The following is a 21,959-nucleotide window of genomic DNA, read 5'->3' as shown; positions in this document are numbered from 1 at the left end:
GATTGTTTTGGTGCAGAACATAATGCTTCAGGACGTTTGTGGTGCATTCAACGGTCCCGAAGAACTAAGAATGTTAGTTACGGAATGTAACTGAGAGCAACAAAAAGAGAAAGAGATGTTCAAGGCTCTTCAACGGTTTTGAGGTGAAGCAAAAAGACAAGTTTAATTTGAGTAGAAACTGGAATGCTAAGTCATGAATCAAGCAAAATAGCATTATTCTTGAAACGTTAGAATTAATATCTTGGCAAATTGTTCATAAAAACCATTCTTACATAAACTGACATATTGAATTGAATTTAATAGTTTTTCAAACAATTCACACTCAAAATTTTGTTTTACCAATGAGGCCCCAAATAACAGCTCTGATTTAGGTCATTTATTAGTTTATTTGTTCTATTTATTAATTTATATTATATTGTAATATTGATTATATTGAAATTGAATTTATTTTTTTTATTTTTTTTGGAAGATGATGCATAAATATCAACAGAATATGATACGAATCATATTTATACGAATATCAAAAGGAAAAAAAGATATTTACTTTTTTACATTTGCTAAAAAGATTTCATCATCACATAACAGTTGTTCGACCATCAATGAAGTCTGAAATAATATCAACCAAGATAAATATCTGAACATAATCGATGTGTAGTGCCAGCATTTGTTCAATAGGTTTACAATTATCAACAAAGAGAATGTGTGTATTCCTATGGAAGCCGTTTCCGCCACTGAATAAAAAATGAAAAATGAACTTTTTCCATCGGAATTGAAGTACAAACTCCGATTTTGCCATCAAAGACTGTCAATACTGTCACGTGTTCTGAGGTTTCTTTTTTATCATTTTTAGGCTTTGATAAACATTCAGTAGTGCAAATTTACAGACAGGGAGAGGAAACGGCTGAGGCGGGCTACACACGAGCTTCCAGAAACATACATACTGTATAAGCACAACACAAGCTAATGCTATTAATATGTTAACAGGCCACAAGCGAGGGAAAAATCTATCACTTTCTTTCCTCGGGAGATGAAAGAGAAATGGTGCATCTGTTCTACTACGCTTTTTTTTTTTTTTTTAGAGCAGATCCAGAACTGCAACAGAAGACAATTCTAGCATACAGCTAAATGTTTCCTGAGCAAAAATACCATGTGAAACTATGTGTAATACATTGTGTAAGACACTTGTATTGCATTGTAATTATGTTGCATGTTTAAATCTGTGTCCAGTTTTATATATATATATATATATATATATATATATATATATATATATATAAATATATATATATATATATATATATATATGTGCTGTCAAATGATTAATCACGATTAATTGCATCCAAAATAAAAGTTTTTGTTTACATAATACTTGTGTGTGTACTGTGTATGTTTATTATGTATATATAAATACACACACGTATATGCATATATATATATATATATATATATATATGTCACGGTTTGGTTCCTGTTTGCCCATATTTGGTTTTGTTTCGCTTCTTCTCATTAGTTCATTATTAGTCTATCATCGTTTATTCCATTCACCTATCTTGTATTAATCATCTTGTTTCCTCATTAGTTTGTGTTCTTTATAAGCCTTGAGTTCAGTATCATAAGATCTTCTTCGTCGTGTTTATTCTATTGTTGAATGCGTTTGCACCATTAAAGAACCTGATTACTCTGAATCCCTCGTCTTCCTGCCTTCCTGGATCAGCATCTCGTAACAGAAGACATGACCAGAACCGAAGATGAGGAGGCTGAGATTAGTTCCCCGCAAGGTTGGCCCGGGGAACATCAGCCAACCACCGCCCGCAACAAAGTTTGTGCCGCCGCCCGCGGCACGGCCGCCGCCTGCGACCAACCCAAGTCTGCCGCCAGAGAGTATGGCAGGCCCGCCACCAGAGAGTATGGTAAGCCCGGAAACGGATGCTCACGTGCCTTTGGGAGTACTAGTTGTGTATGAGGGGATGTCTTGGACTCCTGTGCCCGCTCCTTGACAGCGCCCTCCTGTGCCCACTCCTCTTCAGCATTCCCCAGTGCTCGCTTCTCCAGGGCCAGTCCCTCCAGTGCCCGCTTCTCCAGGGCCAGTCCCTCCAGTGCCCGTTTCTCCAGGGCCAGTCTCTCCAGTGCCCACTTCTCCAGGGCCAGTCCCTCCTGTGAAAGTGCTGACAGAACGCCCCCAGGAATCAGCGCTGCCCGAGCGCCCTCCAGTGCCTGCTCCTCGCAAGTGCCCACCAGTGCCTGCTCCTCGCCTGAGCCCTCCTTCGTCTCCGCTGGTCCCGTCCAGCCCTCCTGCGTCTCCGCTGGTCCCGTGCAGCCTTCCTGCATCTCCTACGTCTCCGCTGTTTCCGTCCAGCTCCACGCCTCCAGAGCGCCCTCAAGTGTCCAAGCCTCCAGATCACCCTCCTATGCCCACCAATGCCTGCTCCTCGCCTGAGCCCTCCTTCGTCTCCACTGGTCCCGTCCAGCTTCGCGCTGCCCGAGCGCCCTCAAATGTCCGCGCTTCCAGAGTGCCCTCCTATGTCTCCGCTGGTCCCGTCCAGCTCCGCGCTGCCCGAGCGTCCCCAAGAGCCCGCTTCTCCTAAATTGTTCTCAGAGGGGAACCTCCCCAATTATTTTTTTTGGGGCGGCCATATAGTCACGGCCTGTGTGGCCAGGCCAAGGGCCAAGGCCACGGAGCTCCCTGATCCGCCATGGCCTCATGGAAATATAATATTGCCATGGCTGCCTGAGTCTCCTGTCCCGCCATGGCCTCCCGAGTCTCCTGATCCGCCGGTGCGGGACACACCTTCCGGGAGGGGGGCGATATCTGTCACGGTTTGGTTCCTGTTTGCCCATATTTGGTTTTGTTCCGGTTCTTCTCATTAGTTCATTATTAGTCTATCGTCATTTATTCCATTCACATGTCTTATATTAATCATCTTGTTTCCTCATTAGTTTGTGTTCTTTATAAGCTTTGAGTTCAGTAATCTTCTTTGTCATTAAAAATTCTTCGTCATTAAAAAACCTGATTACTCTGAATCCCTCGTCTTCCTGCCTTCCTGGATCAGCATCTCGTAACAATATATATATATATATATATATATATATATATATATATATAAGAAAACTGTTGTATTTGTATATATGTTTATATAATATAAATTATATAAATATACACATTTTAATACATGTAAATATTTTCAAAATGTATGCTGTATGTGTCTATATTTATATACATAATACACAATACACACATATATTACATAAACAAAAACTTTTATTTTTCATGCAATTAATCGCTATTAATTATTTGACAGCACTAAGATACATACATATATTCCGGATACATGGGATTTAGTAAGAACCCTTCACATAGAATACTGCATAAAAAAACAGTAGAATAAATACAATAGGATGCAGTGCTTGTTTTAAAGCAGACTCATGTTAGTCGCAAAAGTCTTTGTTGTAGGGAACTGTGAAAAGAGAGCAAGCTGTGGAGAGCAAGAGGAAAGAAAAAAAAAAAGCGCAGGAGAGACACTCAGCACATTTTCAAGGTTACAGTCCTTCCTGTCACATAAAGATATAAAGTTTATGAGCTTTAGCATTTCCTTTGTGCTATAAATGTGGATGTGTAAAATAAGGCAGCTTCTCAAGCCCAGAGGACAGAAAGCCCATCGCTCATGTTCGGTAATGTGCAACCTCAATCTCTAGACACAGATGACTAAATGATTGCTCTGTAAATTCAACAAGACCTTTTTCCTGTGCTGTGATTTTACAGAAATAGACAATCCATGGTGCAATATCTTTATACAAATGCAAGTATATGTGAAGCTCAGGACGAGTCAAAGTTTGCAGTCAAAGAGTCAAAGCCCATTCTAATTTACTGAAACAAACAATTCCAAAACATGTCCCTTTCTTTGTGCTGTTAGTGCCAGATGGCAAGCTACTTGCTCTACTACTTTAGCATAGGGCTAACTGTTTTCTATTGGCTAGAACAAATTATTACAATAAGCTATGTTTCTGAACAGATACTCAATAAAAATCCAAAATTGGTCTAAGTGTAGTATTATTGGGTGATATGATTAACCTTCATATAGCAAGCTAACAGCTTAGCCTACTACCTTAGCAATAGCATAATGCTAACTTGTAAAAAAAAATTATAATAAATAACATTTTTGAACAGGATATTATGAAAACAAGGCATGTTTTTGAACAGGTACTTGGAAATGCTGACAGTTAGCTTTCTATAGGATGCAATTAGTTGTTTTCTTAATCGTACTGGAGTACTAAGCCTACTAGCTTAGCCTAAAACTAACTAGAAAAGGATATCATGATCACAGTACAAGCATGTGATGCGTTGTGGGCTCGAGGGAGGCATGAAAATGTGATAAGCCTTCAAATAGCTTATCCTACTAGCAAGTGCTAATTACTGTAGGGTTAGGGTGGGTGTAGAGAGGGCTTTATTGTCCCAGTAAGGTGGCATCCATTTATAATTTTAATTACAATTTACACTCAATACGCTATTACGTACTATTTTATAATGTATTACAATAATGAGGTGTAGATAATTGCCACTATTTGAAATAAGTACAGTAGTACAAATAGCAGAAAATCTTGTAAATAGAATCCATTGCTATTTGGACGTAGTGTAAATAGCATCTATCGCTAAGAAAATATGCTATTTTCACTTAGTGTAAATATAACATCTAATTGCTATTAACACTTAGTGTAAAGCCACTGCCTTTTCTTAACCATACTGGAGTACTAAGCCTACTAGTCTAGCATAGGGTGACCACCCGTCCCACATTTTGTGGGACAGTCCTGAAATTGGGAGCTTTGTCCCGCATCCCGCAAAACGTAAGCTGCATCCCGCATTTCAATTATGTATTCTGTTTTTTTTTTTCACCCCAGAAATTGAAATACCAAAAATAAGAAATACATTAAAAACTGTGCGCAGCTGTCATGTTCTAGCTGTGAAAATAACCAACCGACGCAGTCGTAGAGAGGGCTGTTTCCGCTGATGACGACTGCGTGGACGGCGCAAAGGATGTGCGAACCTCATCAAATGCTTGAGCACCATCGTCGGAAATGGTCGAGCGCACACGGAAAAACACGATATTCTCTTTTCATTTACAAAAAACCTTGCAGCTTTCAGACATGACTTTCTTCTCATTTTAATAGTTCCTTTTGAGGCATTATTTTAATGACAAGTGTCCAGAGCGCATTATTGTAATGCGAGAGCGCAACAAATTTCTCCGCTCGCAGGATTCTCTTCACTCTCACACAAAACACATGCGTTCTCTTTCTCGATCAGACATTAGGCCTACGTGTGCGCACTCAAAACTTATACTCTCTCCTGGATTTAATGCTTCCAGAAGGGCAACCTGGAGTGTGGGCAATGGGCATCCACCGGCAGAAACACAAATCAGCGCATAAGACAACGGATGTAATGTAAATCAGTATTTAAATGGAATAACAGTAGTATCTGTCTCACACGTGTCCCGCATTATCCCGCAAAATCACATCTACTGTCCTGCAACAGATCTATTGGTCACCCTAGTCTAGCATAACACTAACTTGTTAAAAAAAAAAATATTATCTAGAACAGGTTATTATGATAACATGCTATGTACACATACTGAATGAGAATGCTAACACTTAACTATATATGATTAGCTTTTTTCTTAATTGTAGTGGAGTACTAGTGTGAGACAATGTGATTTTGTACACAAAACTGTATGCTCTTCTGACGTGAGACAAACGAGAATAAATGCGACAGATCAAGAAAACCTTTGCCATGAAATGTGCACGGCATCATGTTCTTTCCTGTGTGTGTGTTCAGGGAAGTTAATTAAATGTGTAACTCTCTTTTTGTCTCAATTCTGTTATCTTCTGCACCGCTCTATGCCGTCTTTGTTAAGTTATTCATTTCACACATCTACAGTCAGTCAGTCTGACACCGGCATACACCGTCTGAATAATAATAAAAAAAGATATAAAGTCCTTATCAGGCCCCAATGATCTAAATATAATCTGTGTGAGAAGGACCAAAACAGTGGGGAAACGTGAAGATAAGCGATCGTACTGAAACACACACTCACACACACAGCCGAAATCTCTTTATTCTCTATTCTTTAGTCTCTAGTGAATAGCCGTGGTCACCTGAAGGCAAGCTCCATTCCTCAATGACAAAACAAATCCCCACACAACCAAGAAAAATAGCCAAGAAAGAGTTTCAAAATAACACACAGTGATCCAAAGGCAGTGGTCCCAATGCTGCGCACTAGTTTTTTTGTTTTGTTTTTTTCCCTGTCAGAACAAAATAAAAGAGAATATAAAAACACTTTGTCAAGGTTAGTTAGGTGCTTAAGTCGATGTCAAATACCTGCAAGACTGTTTACTCAGGTTTATCGACGTAGCAACCTACATTTCAATTGGACTGTCAATAAGCACCATTTTGGAGTAAAAGTGGCAACAGACACAATAGGGTGGGCTTTTATGACTTCAGACAGTTAGCAACCACCTGGAACAACCCTTACAAAAATTAACCATGGTTCTATTATAGTAAACGTGTAGTAAATGTGTACCACAATTTTACAACAAATGCCATGGTTACACTATGGTTAGGGTAGCAAAACCATGGTTAAATTATGGTTACCATGTTTTACTATACGGTATTCTGGGTGTATGCAACTGCATAGCAATGCCCTAGCAACCACCTACAATGGCATTTACAATGGAAGTGAATCTGTAAAGGTTTAAATACTCATTGTTTCAATAATATTGCCACAAAATGTAAACAATATGCGTTAACATGATTTTGGTGTGAAAATTGCGTTCTATTTAAAGTTACATACAATTTTACATTTTTTGGTTCTTGAAAAAAAGAGTTAATAAAAATTACTTTACTTTAAAAATGACATTTTAAATAGCTTAACAGTATTATCAAATTAGAATGGAAGAGAATGGGACCAATCTTGAACACTCACTGTTTCAATAGCCACAAAATGTAAACAATGTGAGTGTTAACATGATTTTAGTGTGGAAAAAATGCTTAATAAATCCAATTTTAAAACTTTTTCACTATAGCAATGCCATAAGCCCTAAAACGACTGTAAAAATGACATTTGAACAGCTTAACAGCTCAAATAAATATGCAAACTTCAACAAAAAAAAATGAACTTAAAAGTTTTCTGTTTTAATTTCTCTTTTTAAATGCTTCAAAATTAGCTTTTGCCTCACATTAACCTTAAAAAAGAGGAACAAGTTGACATTACGCACTGCAGTATCGTGCACAATAAGACTACAGCCATTTATTAAGGTCGTAAATGAGGTCAATGCTAGTGTCACGCTATCTTTAACCCACAAGGTTAGTTTGTCTTAACTTTTATGACCAAAAAAAAAAAAAGAGTCTGGCTCATATGACCATTCTCGTAAAGATGTTTCTCTCTCACTTCTTCTCTCTATATGTCCTAGATTTGTATACCTCCAGGAGTGAGAGTTGATATCTGCTCTGCGGACTGATAATGTAAATTATGAATGCTCAGTTATGACAGGTGTGCAGAGAGCAATCCGAAACCGGTATGGGGTGGAACAAAGCAGCCCGAGTTTTCTCCTCAAAGGAGCATGTACTTCCATACCTCCGTCTTCAAGACGCCCAATTTTATTTACTTTGAAACCGAACCAAGACTACGATTGAAATGGAACATAAAATGTAAATGTGCAAGTTTGCTCTCCGAGCGAGGTTTTTCGGTTGCTTTAAAAAGCCTGCCGTATGCGTGCGAACATCTTACAAGCGGTTCAACTCAAGGTGAGGATGATGAATACCTCCATATGTTCATTTATTATGGCCGTAACTAAATACACACATTCTCAAGACATGAACGATGTAGCTCATGCATCTCAACAGTTAAACATTCTCAGCTGCAATACATCAGCATTTTAGACGTAAACTAGGCTGCAGTTTCCATATAAACCTCTTTTCTTGTTGCCTTTCACCACAATGTCACAAAACGCAATCCTCACTTCATCATGTGGAGAAACAGTAATTGCCTTTTAGCAGAAACCCATTATTACATTAAGCCGACTGTGCTTATCTTGCATGGAAGTGACTTCAAACGACTGCAGATTTGTTGTGGGTTTAATTCTGTCAAACACTTTTAAAATGAGGAAAAAAATGGGCACTTTGTGGCGTTAAGATGGAAATTGCACAGGTTAAAATCTTGACCTGCAGTTATAGATGTCGGTGGACCATCATGGTATTTTCAGCTGAATTCGAGACTGTTTACATATAAATAAATAAATAATTACACATAAATAAAACACATATCAAAACTATTCAAGCCATGTCTCATAGATTCATCATATGAACAATTAAAGGGATCATCTTTTCATCTTTTAATATCAAAAGAGTTCACTGCACTATGAAAAGAAGAAGAAACCAAGCTGCAAACATGACTTGTTTTGAACAGTTTTACATAAGAGTCTAAGACACAGAAGAAAATGGCCTATTTATTTTAAAATGGTCAGAGAGAGGACGAAAAATGGTCATGAAAAATTTGTTTTGGTGCAAAAAAAAACTTTCCTAATAATACCAGTGGACATCGATTATTTATCAAATAAATAAAATAATAATAATAATAATAAATAAATAAAATTGTTTTGTTTTGTTTTTTATAGAGGTATCTTATGCTCACCAAGGCTGCATTTATTTGATATAGTAAAAGCACTAATATGGTGAAATACTATTCCAATTAAAAAGAAAAAAAAAAAACTTGTTCTGTATATATATATATATATATATATATATATATATATATATAGCCTTTATTTAGATAGGACAGTGTAATGACAGGAAGCAAAGTGGTTGAGAGATAGGGGCAGGATTGGGAAAGGTCCACAAGCCGTGATTCAAACTCAGGACACCCATAGCGCAATGGCACTATATGTTGGCATGCTGCCCACAAGGCTATCGGCACCAACAATTGTTTCTATTTTTACATATTTTAAAATGTAATTAATTTATTAATAATAGTTAAATTAATGCAAAGCTGAATTTTCAGCATCATTACTCGAGTCTTCAATATCACAAAATCCTTATTAGAATCATTCTAATATGCTGACTTGCTGCTCAAAAAACAAACAAAACGTTTTCTCATTATTATCAGTGTTGAAAATGGTAGTGCTGCTTATTATTTTTTATTGAAACTGTGATACATTTTATTTTTTATGATTTCTTTTTTTCTGAATAGAAAGTTCAAGAGCATTTATTTGAAATAGAAATATTTTGTAATTGTCTTTACTGTCACTTTTGAGGAATTTAATGCATCCTAGCTGAATAAACATACCAGCTACTTTAAAAAAAAGACACTTACTGACCCAAAACTTTCAACAATAGCGTATACAGTATATAAAATCATTGCGAACTCACCGCGGCAGTGCACACCCTCGTCGTATCCATCCTCACAGTCTAGTACTCCATTGCAGAGTTTACTGAAATGAACACACCTGTGGGTGCCGAGGCACTGGAGGTGATTGACAGGACATCTCACCTTTACCTGCCGCAAGCCTGGAGAAGAGAAGAACTTTTAATGTAATCTTGAAAAATTCAACTTCTTCAAACCACATTTACATTTATGCATTTGGCAGACACTCACAAAAAGAGGAACAAAGCAGTATGTTAAAACATTTATCACAAGCCCTGGAAAAAAGTTTGTGGGCTTTAATATTGCGTGAGGCGGTAATGATGTGTGAATGTAATGTAACTTTTTGGAATAAAAGTACGTCTTGCATTTGCTAACACAAGAAGTTTGCAGTCAATTAAGCTCACGGTCAATTAAGTATGAATTTATAAATATAAAAAGAAATGGATTGTTTTTGAATACTGACTAATTTGGTAATGACACTATACAGTTCGTAACAAAGCTACTTTCAGATTCTATACAAGGCTGGTAGATCGGTGTTCCTGCCATGTCTCAAGTGCTTTATAAACAAGTTTAAATGTTTTAGAGGATTAAAACTCAGATTACTTTTTAAAATGTTTGATATGACTGTATAATGACAGCAGAAAAATGATAAAAGAAAACTTTTTCATTCAGAAACATGGCTCACTGCTATGCTGATGATACTCAACTCTACCTCTCATTCCATCCTGATGATCTGACGATAGCTGCTCGCATCTCAGCTAGTCTAACAGACATTTCTTGTTGGATGAAGAACCATCACCTTCAACTCAACCTTGCCAAGACAGAACTGCTTGTGGTTCCAGCAAACCCATCGTTTCATCACGATTTCACCATCCAGTTAGGCACATCAACCACAAGTCCTTCAAAATCAGCCAGAAACCTTGGAGTTATGATTGATGATCAGACTTTCTCAGACTACATTGCTAAAACTGCCCGGTCCTGCAGATTTGCTTTATTCAACATCAAGAAGATCTGGCTGGACTTTTGCAATGCTCTCTAGGCAGGTCTTCGAGCCAGTTCTATCAAACCTTTACAATTAATCCAGAACGCGGCAGCAAGATTCATTTTAATGAGCCGAAAAGAATGCACATCACACCTCTGTTTATCAATTTGCACTGGCTAGCTGCTCGCATAAAATTCAAGGCATTAATGTTTGCCTACAAAACCACCACTGGCTCTGCACCCCTTTATCTAAGTTCATTACTTCAGACTTATGTACCCTCTAGAAGCTTGCATTCTGTAAATGAATGTCACTTTATTGTAACATCCCAAAGAGGCACAAAATCACTTTCACAGACTTTTAAATTAAATGTTCCCTTCTGGTGGAATGACCTGCCCAACTCAATCTTCAAGAATCGGCTAAAAACACATCTCATCCATCTTTATCTCATGCTCTAGCACTCTCTATTCTAATTATATTCTTAAAAAATAAAAAACTTGCCCCTTTTAGACTTGCACTCTATTCATTTTGCTTGTTTTCTTATAAAAAAAGAGTAAACACTAACTAAAACTAGTTTCTTTATTCTTTTTGTAATCTATTTATTTTCTTTGTATTTATTATACAATGAACAAAAGCTCTATTCTTTTTTCTATTTTATGTTATCTTTTTATTTATTATATAATAAAAAAAAACCTTGCTACATGTATTACGTTAAGCTAACTGAGACTTGTTATAGCACTTGGGTTTCATTGCTCTTTTGTTGTTTTTGACAATTATTTTGTCTTTTGCTTCCATTATCCTCATTTGTAAGTCGCTTTGGATAAAAGTGTCTGCTTAGTGACTAAATGTAATGTAATGTAAATATAAATTGCTAGTAAGCTTTACAAATACTTACAAAGAAATGGCAAGTAACACACTGAACTGACCCTCCACTGGGAGTTTGATTGACAGGCAATCTGACCAATCAAAATGGTGAAACTGCCATTTTGTCTGACAAACAAACCAGACAGGAGAGTAGATTACCGTCGGTGCACTTGAAATTGAAAATGGTGTATATTAATATCTTTCCGTGGTTGAAACAAAATACTTTCTGATGTTCATTCATGTTTATTTCATGCCATAACCAGTGTTGGGAGTAACGCGTTACAAAAGTAATGCATTACAGTAACAGATTACTTTTTGCTGTAACGCAGTAGTGTAAGGCATTACTAATCAATTTTCACTAATATTTTACTCGGTTCAATAATTTTACATGTTCAATAACGCTTGCGTTACAACACACTTTTGGCCCAAAATTTTATTTAAAAAAAATGTAATTTAAAGTCGGGCTTCAACTTTTTTACATCCCTAGGGCTGGGCTTCGGGCCAATATTCACGTCATAGTTCAGACGCGGGCCGGTCCTCTGGCCTGTTTTAGGTTTCTCCTTATCAATAGTTGATGGATGTCTAAAATATAAAGATGAAAAAAATTGCCGTGCTGGTGGAAACAACATGAGTCCGTGCTGGTGCGACTTTCAAGAGTGGCTCGCAGCAGCAGCGAACCGTCAGCACAGCTGAAGAGTTCTGCGTTCAAATACATGCAATAAAGCTTGCCATAAAGCCCCAGCAAAAGTAATTACCATGAATGTGCCCAGGGGGAAATAGTAAGGATACGCCATCTCCTCATTAGACACGCCTTTAGAGAGAAGTGCATCTTCACAGATGAGGATTATATTAAAGAGTTTTCGTTTTTATTTATTTCATTAAATAGTAATTTAAATCTTTCCATAGATATATTTATTATGTCTGTGAGGCATGTAGTCGCTGTCTTTCGGTTCATTTTTGTGGAGCGCTCCTGTTGAAGATAAAAGCACAACGTTTTGTTGATATTGTGAGTGCACACAAATAAAAGTAGACCCTTTACAGTTCAGAATGATGCATTACTCTTACCTTTATGAGCAAAAATTACGGCTTAAGTTGTTTCCATTGAAAAAAATTGCAATTGATTGCGCTGGTGCCTCCATGTCCTGCGCTTTAGCTTCCACTCTCCCCACAAACTACTGGATGCAGCACACATTTATCTAGGTTTAACGTTTAAACATTGTTATATGCTTGAACTGTTTTAGTATATCTATAGATTTTATTTTAGGCAAGTCATGATGATTTGAGAAGGCTGAATTGATCAAACATAAGCTGTGATTATTCAGCCTGCCGGTCTGCCGCTGACCGCTTGGCCGTTACTTTAAGAAAGAAAAAACTTATTTAATGAAAAAAAATGCTCCAATCGATTTTCTAAATGAACTTAATAAAAAAACGAAATGAAATATAAACACTTTGCCATTACATACAAAACTGAACTATTTTAATAGCTGAAACATGAGCCGTTTTGGGAGAAGGGAGGGAAAAAAAAGACAGACTCGGTTCGGTATTTCCAACGCTATCTCAAGGCAATTCGTACATATTTTACGAGGTGACGAATTCATACGACCTCAATCGTACGATTTAGTACGATTTGTCTAAACCCCAGTGACGGGTAGGTTTAGGGGCGGGGTTAGGTGTAGGTCATTCGTACAAATTCATACGAATTGGCAACTCGTAAAACACGTGCGATTTAGCAAAAATTGCATGAATTTGTATGAGTGAGGTCGTATAAGCTGTCAGACACGGGCCGGGTTAAGGCCTCAGCGTCTCGGGACTAGGGCCTAAATTTGAGGCCCGTGCAGGGCTCTAGTACATTTTGTCATTTAAGAATGTTTAGTTCTACTTCTGTAGTTATTTTGGTGAAAGTAACTCAAAAGTAAAACAGGAGTCATGTAACGCATTACAATTCTGAGACAGTAATATTGTAAGGTAAGGAATTACTTTTAAATAACAGTAACAAGTAATATGTAATGTATTACAGTTTGGAAGTAACTTGCACAACACTGGCCATAACTAGTAAAGAGGAAGAGACGATCAGTTCACTTTCCATTTGAACTGAGGTAATACAGTGATCTGTCATGACACATTAAAGAGCTACAAAATGGTATTTATTGTTTAAATTTCTTAAAAAAATTACAAAATTAGAAAGCCGAGACTTTGTTTCATAGCAAAAGTAACCTGTTCTTTGTTGTCTTTCGGCGTGTTGTCAGTGTCGTCTTTAGGGGGGGTCTTTGTGAATGGTCAATTACACGTAAAAACTTTGAAGTAGAAAAACTGAAATTGTTACTTTCTTGTAAAAAAATCAATTGTAAATAATAATTATCTACAGTGTTGGGGTAACACATAACAATTAACACAATTTATGTAATCCGATTACTTTTTCAAGTAACTTGTAAAGTAACCCATAGCTTTTAAGTTAATCAGATATTGATTTATTTGTGTGCAATACATTTAAAAAATCTAAAGAGCCTTCTTCCTTCTAAAGGTTTCAAACGGAAGTATTCACAGGGATGCCATAGAAGAACCATTAAATAACCTTTAGTGGAATGGAAAGGTTCCATGGATGTTAAAGTTCTTCATGTAACCATCAATGTGAACCTTTATTTTTAAGAGGACAGAAAAAAGAAGCAACCAGATTAATAATACTTATAAAATACAATTTCAGTACCATTTAATTTAGCAAATGACAGAAAGTATTCTTGATTTATAAGTATTATGTACTCAAAAAAAATCAAAAGAAGTATCAGCAGAACCAAACAAAGACGGAATAAACGTACTTAAACAAAACAGATGAACAGCACAAGTTCTTCTAAAGCCCTCTACGTTCTTGTTTTCCCTCTCTACGCGGCATAAATACAAATAAAAGCCATAAAACAGAGACTCAACCCCCTCAACTCAATTCATAGGGGTGCTGTGTATAAATGTGATGAGCAAAGCTATTTTAATATTCAACTCCCAGCACAGTTCCTCCTAAATATGTCTCTTCACGCCGCCAGCTGTCTCTTGTGAATCACCGATTGTGGATTGCTTGACATTTCTGGGGTGTCACGGGGAGCAGAGACAACTGCCAAAACGCCAATATCGATCTCCGTCCAGATCCCCGAATGTCTCGGTCTACAGTACGTCTGCCTCCTTAACTTTCAATTTCCTTGTAAACGATCACCCGAGTGGGTTTTTTTCAAGAGTTTTTTTGGACAAAGGAAGTGTATACACAGGTTTCCCCCCAAGGCTTTTCCCAGCGGACCTCTGCTCCACTTTCATAATCCCAGTTAAAAGAGAATATGTAATTCAACAAATAGGAGAATTGTTTAAAAATATCCTCTCAGTGTCTCTCGCTCTTCCTCTCAGGGCCTCCAGATCTCCAGAGAGGTTCAAAAGTATCTAGGCAGCAGAAGTCAAGATGGAACCTGGAAGATATTGAGGGTGATGTAACCTCATTAATGCAGCATTTTATATTGTTTTAGTCTCTCTCTGATGGCTTCAACCACGGTCGCGCTCCAGCATGACAACGTATTAGAAGGGGGTCTCGCGTAAAGACTAATTATGAAGGAATTCTTTTGAAACCAACAGAATAGAGGCACAGACATTCCTAAAATGTCAAAAATAAGTGTTTTTGTTTTTATATTACATGCATACCTGCTGCAGTTGGAGCCCCCACGTGGTACACTAACTAACTAAAGTTATATATATATATATATATATATATATATATATATATACCTCCACCTCAGTATATATATATCCCCCAACCTACAATCCCTGCTAGACCTGAGACTCAAACCCACGACCTTTGGGTTACAAGTCCGATTTCCTATTCATTAGGCCACGACGGCCTCCTTAAGGGTAAGGCTAAGGCTAAAAGGGTAAGGGTAAGGCTATAGCCTAAGTAACCTAATGTAAGTGTAATCTGTTAATAACACGTATCATAAACCCATCTTTTTTGGCATGTACCATATAATAGGTGTCAGATCGTGGGATGTTTTTAAATATAAAATTATTTATAAAATATATAAAATAAAATAAAAATTCAGCAGAGGCAGGGAAGCATAAACTAGAGGGGAAAATGGTAAATATATATGAAAAGTTTAATACATATAAATTGTTTTTCCAATAGTATTAAAATTAAAATACAAATAAAGGTAAATAATAATTATATACGGTGTTGGGGTAATGCATTACAAGTTACGTACTTGATAATCCGATTGATTTTTCAACTAGAAAATAATGCATTACTTTTCAATTTACAAAAAAATATCTGAGTTACTTTTTCAAATAGGTAGCGCAAGTTAATTTGTTTTCCCATTTATTGACTGTCAGTTTTTTTTTTTGGGGGGGGGGGGCGGTTTGCATGGAAAAAGAAAGTGTTAAACTTTTGAAATTGGTTACTTATTAGGGAGTAATGCAAAAGTAACTTCCCCCAACACTTATTTTATATGAATTATATATGATAACTGAAATAACTCAAATAAATAAATTAATGAACATATGTTTTTTGTACATGAATGTTGTATATACTAAAACTATACGTGTAATAAAAAAGTTTACGAACACTGTAAAAAAAAAAGAAAAGAAAAAAAGTTGGGCAAACTTAAAAGTTTAAGAAAGTTCCTAAAAAAATCTGCTGAAGATGGTTGCCTTAAACTTTTAAGTTGGCTCAACATTTTTTTTTTTTTACAGTGTATATACGTATGCACATAATTAACATTTGTTTTAATAATCATTAAAAAGGAAATAAATGTTAAATGTTCAGTACACACACACTTTTTTCAAGGCTCTTTCATCCATTCAAACTGCACAAATTTAAATTTCTGCTTGTGTTTATTGTTTTGGAAATGGATTACACACTAATCTCATGTGATTAACGGGATGAATATTAAGAGAACGGCAAGTTGGAAAACCACAGATGGTCGTTCACAGATGAGAGATGACAAACTGATCAAAGGAACCACGGTGGTGCGTTTGCTGACGTGCAATGAGAAAAGTCAGAAACTAGTTTATGCAGCTGCACATACTGTACAAGCAAAAGTGTATTCCGAATGCATGCAGAGACAATTTTTGCTATAAAAAAATCGTATTTATTTAAATGAGCTTAATAATTGCCAAACTGTCAGGAATAATGAGCAAGGGGCATTTATTTGCCAAATACTGACAGGAAAAATAATTTTAAAATAACACGTTTATTATGGTACCACAAGATATTTCGCAGAAGGCAACTGACCTCCACTGTGATTTCCTTTAATCTCATAAAAGCCTTGTCAGGAATATTTCCTCCCGCATACACTGAATTTCAAAAGATATACCATGGCCTACTATTAAAAAAAAGATAATTATGCAGCCTGTCATACGTACAAAAGCTTTCTCATCTCTTTATCCTTTCAGAATCAGCGCATTCGAGGACTGTATCGTGTGAAAAACCGCACAACACTCCAGGTAACAATTCCTTCAATTAATGCTTCATCTTTTATCCCAGGCTCAGTATTTCTCATCCAGCAATATTTATTAGTGTGCATCTCATTGACACTGGGCAAAATTACATGCAACTTGGCAGAAAGTGTAAAACTCTTTTTAAAAAGATTGTTTATATGAATATGCAGCTTAATAATGCACTTCTGATTAGTTTGTGGTCTTTGTGACAATGTTAAATCTGAATTTGTCCTTCAAAACGCCCTCAATGATATTCATATTCAAAAAATTAAAGCTCGTTAATCAGATCTCTTTATTTGTGAGTGAATAAAGCTTAAAATAAGCTTGCGAATATGACAGTTTACATATTTACTTGATGTTTATATAGGTTATGAGATGTATGAGGGCATGGCATAGGAAATGCCAATGCTGAAAAATATATGTAAATAATGATATACAATGAAATATGTTTTTTATATATATATTTTTAAAATAAATTACTTAAAAATATATGTTTTGTAAATTATTTTACATAATTAAATAAATACATTTTAAGTGTTATATGTTTTTTAATAAATAAAAGTATATTGTAAACAAATATTGAGTTTGTTACAGAGAGAGAAAAATATATTTTTATAAAATATTGAAAAATGTAAAAGTGTGTTAGATATCATAAAATTTTATATAATACAATGAATACTTTGTATTAAGTTGTGTGTTTTTTTTTAATAAATAAAAAAGTATATGAAAAACAAATAATGAGTTTGTTACAGAGAGATCGTTTAACTTTTTTTAAAATATAAAAAAATTAAAACGTTATATAATTTTATATATATATATATATATGTGTGTGTGTGTGTGTGTGTGTGTGTGTGTGGTTTATGAGGACACAAATTTGTATAATGACATGGGTATGACAGAGGTATTACAATATGAAGGTGGTTTATGAGGACACTGCCTATGTCCCCGTAATTCAAAAAGCTTAAAAAACATACTAAATGGTGTTTTTTTGAAAATCTAAAAATGCACAAAGTCTCCTGTGAGGGCTAAGTTTAGGTGTAGGGTTGGTGTAGGGCAATAGCACACACAGTTTGTTCAGTATAAAAACCATTACGCCTATGGAGAGTCCCCATAAACCACAAAAACCAACATGGTCACACATATATATATATATATATATATAGATATAAAACAAATTATTTATAAAAACAAATATACAAATTTATAAAAATGTTTTATAATTTATCATTCAATGAAAAAAAAATTGTAAATGTTATATTAGTTGGTTTTTAATAATCCATTTAAAATAAATAAATATATAATAAATAATGTCTTCTATATATACATAAATGTAGAGAAATAGTTTAGATAAATGAAATAATGAAGGAAAATGAATAAATGGTGCGATGTGTTTTGTTGATGGACTCACATATGTTTGGTGCTTCATCAGAGCCGTCGGGGCAGTCGAGCTCCCCGTCACACAGCCAGCTCTCAGAAACACAGCTGTGGCCATCCGCACACAGATATTCCTCCACGTCACATGCTTGAGGAAGAGCGCAGAGCAGGGTGGAGAGATGAAAAATGAGACCGCATGAATGAGATGTTACAACATGTTTGTCATGTTTGTGTTAAGTATGGCTGTACTGTCATAGAAAATGTTAATGCTGGATGTGGGTTGACAGTAAAATGACAGATATAGTTTATGTAAGTGAGTGATACTCAACTGTTTTACACTGGATGTAAAGAGTAGACCCAAAATTACCAAAAACAAATATACACCAAAATAGGAATATGAATATAAAATGTAAGAAAATAAAGTAAGAAAATAATGAAAATTATTAATAATGAAAATTACTGAATTAATGCATTTAAAATATTTTACTATTGTTAATTAAAATAATAATTCATTACTGTTATTTAGCTTTTAGGAAGTCCATGATGACCACTTAAGACCCATTGCATTTAGATAGACAGAACAATAGATAGAATGGTAGAACGATAGACAGAACGATGGATGGATGGATAGAACGATAGATAGAACAATGGATAAAACGATAGAACGATGGATGGATGGATGGATGGATGGATGGATGGATGGATGGATGGATGGATGGATGGATGGGTGGATGGATGGAACGATAGATAGATGGATGGATGGATGGAACGAACTATAGATGGATGGATGGATGGATGGATGGATGGATGGATGGATGGATGGATGGATGGATGGATGGATGGATGGATGGATGGATGGATGGATGGAACGAACTATGGATGGATGGATGGATGGATGGATGGATGGATGGAACGAACGAACGAACGAACGAACGATGGATGGATGGAAGGATGGATGGATGGAACGATAGATAGATAGATATAGATGGATGGATGGATAGATAGATAGATAGATAGATAGATAGATAGATAGATAGATAGATAGATAGATAGATAGATAGATAGATAGATAGATAGATTATATGAATATGAATATTTTCATGTAAATGCATGTAAATATTTTCTAAATATTAACATAATAAATATACACAGTAAACACACATACTGTATACTATGTACACAAAAACCTTTGGATGTAATTAATCATGATTAATCGTTGCCCAGCACTAAAATAAATACATACATACAAAACCATATAAAGGGATTTACATAAGTGTACCGGGAAAAAAAATCTATCTTAAAGTGTATAAACAAACAAACAAATAAATCAGTAAATAAATGAATAAATAAATGTAAGTAACTGTAAGAAAGAACTCATTTGTACAGTTATAATAAATCCATATACTGATTGTGAATGCACTTGCTCAGATTTAAGTGAGTGTGGTCTTGTCGTCTGCTCTCTTCTCGAGAGTTCAAAGAGAACACATGTTCTTTCATTCGCACAAATGCTTAAAAACCAATATCCTCAAGTAGCTTGCAATCTACTAAAAAGTGCTCGCTCTTTGTTTATCCATGATGCATTAGTGCTTCATAAATAACCAAATAGCACACGTATTGTATGAAACATTTCACAAGACGGTCGTCTGCCTAAACCCAAACAATCCCGACATCCATTTCAATTACTCTCTATCCTTATTTGCGTTGCAGTAAACAATCCCAGAGAGAAGCAGCAGGGATGGACCCAACAAAGTGTAGAGACGGGGTTGGTACATCAGACGGCGTTTTTCCCGCATTAACAGCAGTTGAAAAGCACAAAAGGAGAAGCCAGGAGCCTTTCAACATGGGACAAGTGCACGCATTTCCATAACAAAACGACATGAAGACTGGAGCGTAATAGAGGTGCATTTGCGGCCTCCTGCTGAGTGGATGGGCAGGACGGTTTGATGCGTGAAAGCAGCATGCGTTGTGATTTTACAACGCATGCTCCCAACTCCAATTCCAAATCGCTCTGGAGGAGATAACAAGGAAGTGCAGAGTCGAGACAGGAAGTTCAAAGGAAATATCCTGTTCGTTTGGCCCTGAGTGCTGAGGTACATGGAAACATGTTTTGGACTCGCGCTCTGGTAATGTGAAGAGTCAAAGCCAATATATGCAAACACAGAACAGTGCTTAAACGGAAAACCTGTAACAATTTGTTTGCGGTAAAACGCAGCTGAGATATGAGTGTTTTGTTCAACAGCATCTGCTGTACTGCATGAACACATTTAAAGCAGGATGTGATTCACTGGCAGTTCAGTGTGAGATGGGTTCATCTATCAGTCTATATATGCTTATTATATACAGTGAATATAAACTGTTGACTGCACAAATAGATATACACCATAGATATGCTAGTTAACATCATAGCCATGGCCTTCTTGCTTTACACTGGATGAAATCATCTCTCTTTAAAAATTAATGAACAATATTTATGCAATAAATTGTTTGAATTGTGATTCGTTAAATATAATTATAATATTAGAAATAATGCCAAGAAAAATATTATACTTTATTGGTTTGTTTTTCAGTTATGTTTTTTCTATTGTCCTATATATTGCTACAACTTGACGAGAGAGAGAGAGAGAGAGAGAGAGAGAGAGAATAAAATCTTAAATTGGTGTATAAATGAATAAAAGCGTGCACGGTGTGTGTGTGTGTGTGTGTGTGTATGCATGTAGGTATATACAGGTATAGTTACATTATTAAACATTAAGTAAATTAATAAATTTATAAATTGCTTCATTTATATATGTTATGTGTGTGACATAATAATTGTCTCAAATTATAAAAATCTTGAGTAAAGATGTATATAGAAAAATGTGTTCAATTATAATAATTTTAAAATAAATTAAATATATAAATTGAAATTTTAAAATAAATATATAAATTGAATTAGTGTATACAAATTTTAATACTAAAATAAGTACAGTCCCCTCCATAAGTGTTGGAACAATAAAGACAAAATTGCTCTGTTGGCTGTGGAGTCAAGACATTTGCAAATATGATTAAAAGATGAATATGAGACAAAACTACAGAATGTCAAATTTTATTATTGGCTGTTTCAACACATACATGTTTTACCAAATAAAAAGAGCAGCACTTTTAGAGTTCACCCCACTCATTGATGTGAGCGTAAATATTGGGACAGTTGAACATAAGGCAGATATAAAAGATTAAAAGCTATTATTTAGTTGCAGATCCCTTGCACACAATCACAGCAGTGAGTCTGTGACCCATAGACATCACCAGACTCTTGGTCTCATCCTTTGAAATACTTCTCCCAGCCTTTAATGCAGACAATTCCAATTGTTGCTTGTTTTGGGTAGTTTCTGCCTTTACTCTCCTCTCCAGCTGGTGAAATTCATGTTCAATCAGATTTAAATCTGGAGATTGACTTGGGCAATCTAAGACTTTCCATTTCTCTGCCCTTATAAATTCCTTGATTGACCTGGCAGGGTGTTTTGGGTCACTGTCCTGATGCAATATGAAGCACTTCCCAATGAATCTGGTGGCATTTTCTTGAATATTGGAGGCAAGATGGTTTTGTATCCTTCCAAATTCATTCTGCTACTGTCATCATATATTAAGTCATCAGTAAAGTTAAGAGGGCCTGTTCCAGAGACAGCCATGCATGCCCATGCCATGACACCACCTCCACCATGCTTTACAGATGAGGCTGTATGCATGGGATCATTGCAGTTCCCTTTTTCTCTCCACATTTTTGCTTTCCCATCACTTAGATAAAGGTTCATCTTTGTCTCATCGGTCCATAAACACAGTTCCAAAACTCTTCTGGCTCACCTTTGTGATTTTTTGCAAACTCTATCTTGCCTTTC

General features: G+C 35.9%; 1 protein-coding gene across 1 annotated transcript in view; it reads right to left on the bottom strand.

Moving 5' to 3' along the window:
• The window catches only part of LOC306874752 (low-density lipoprotein receptor-related protein 1B-like), a gene marked incomplete at its 5' end in the record, with an annotated part of 280,259 nt that overhangs the window by 216,425 nt on the left and 41,875 nt on the right, over window positions 1-21,959 (bottom strand). Inside the window, 2 exons of the mRNA XM_079424987.1 lie at window positions 9,413-9,550; window positions 18,119-18,232. Of these exons, the coding sequence (XP_079281113.1) occupies window positions 9,413-9,550; window positions 18,119-18,232 (252 nt within the window). The remainder of the gene's footprint in view (window positions 1-9,412; window positions 9,551-18,118; window positions 18,233-21,959) is intronic.

Source organism: Barbus barbus (assembly GCF_936440315.1).
Source record: "Barbus barbus genome assembly, chromosome: 9".
Taxonomy (NCBI): Eukaryota; Metazoa; Chordata; class Actinopteri; order Cypriniformes; family Cyprinidae; genus Barbus; species Barbus barbus.
The sequence above is the reverse complement of the archived record's forward strand: the minus strand, read 5'-3'. Positions and strand labels throughout refer to the sequence as shown.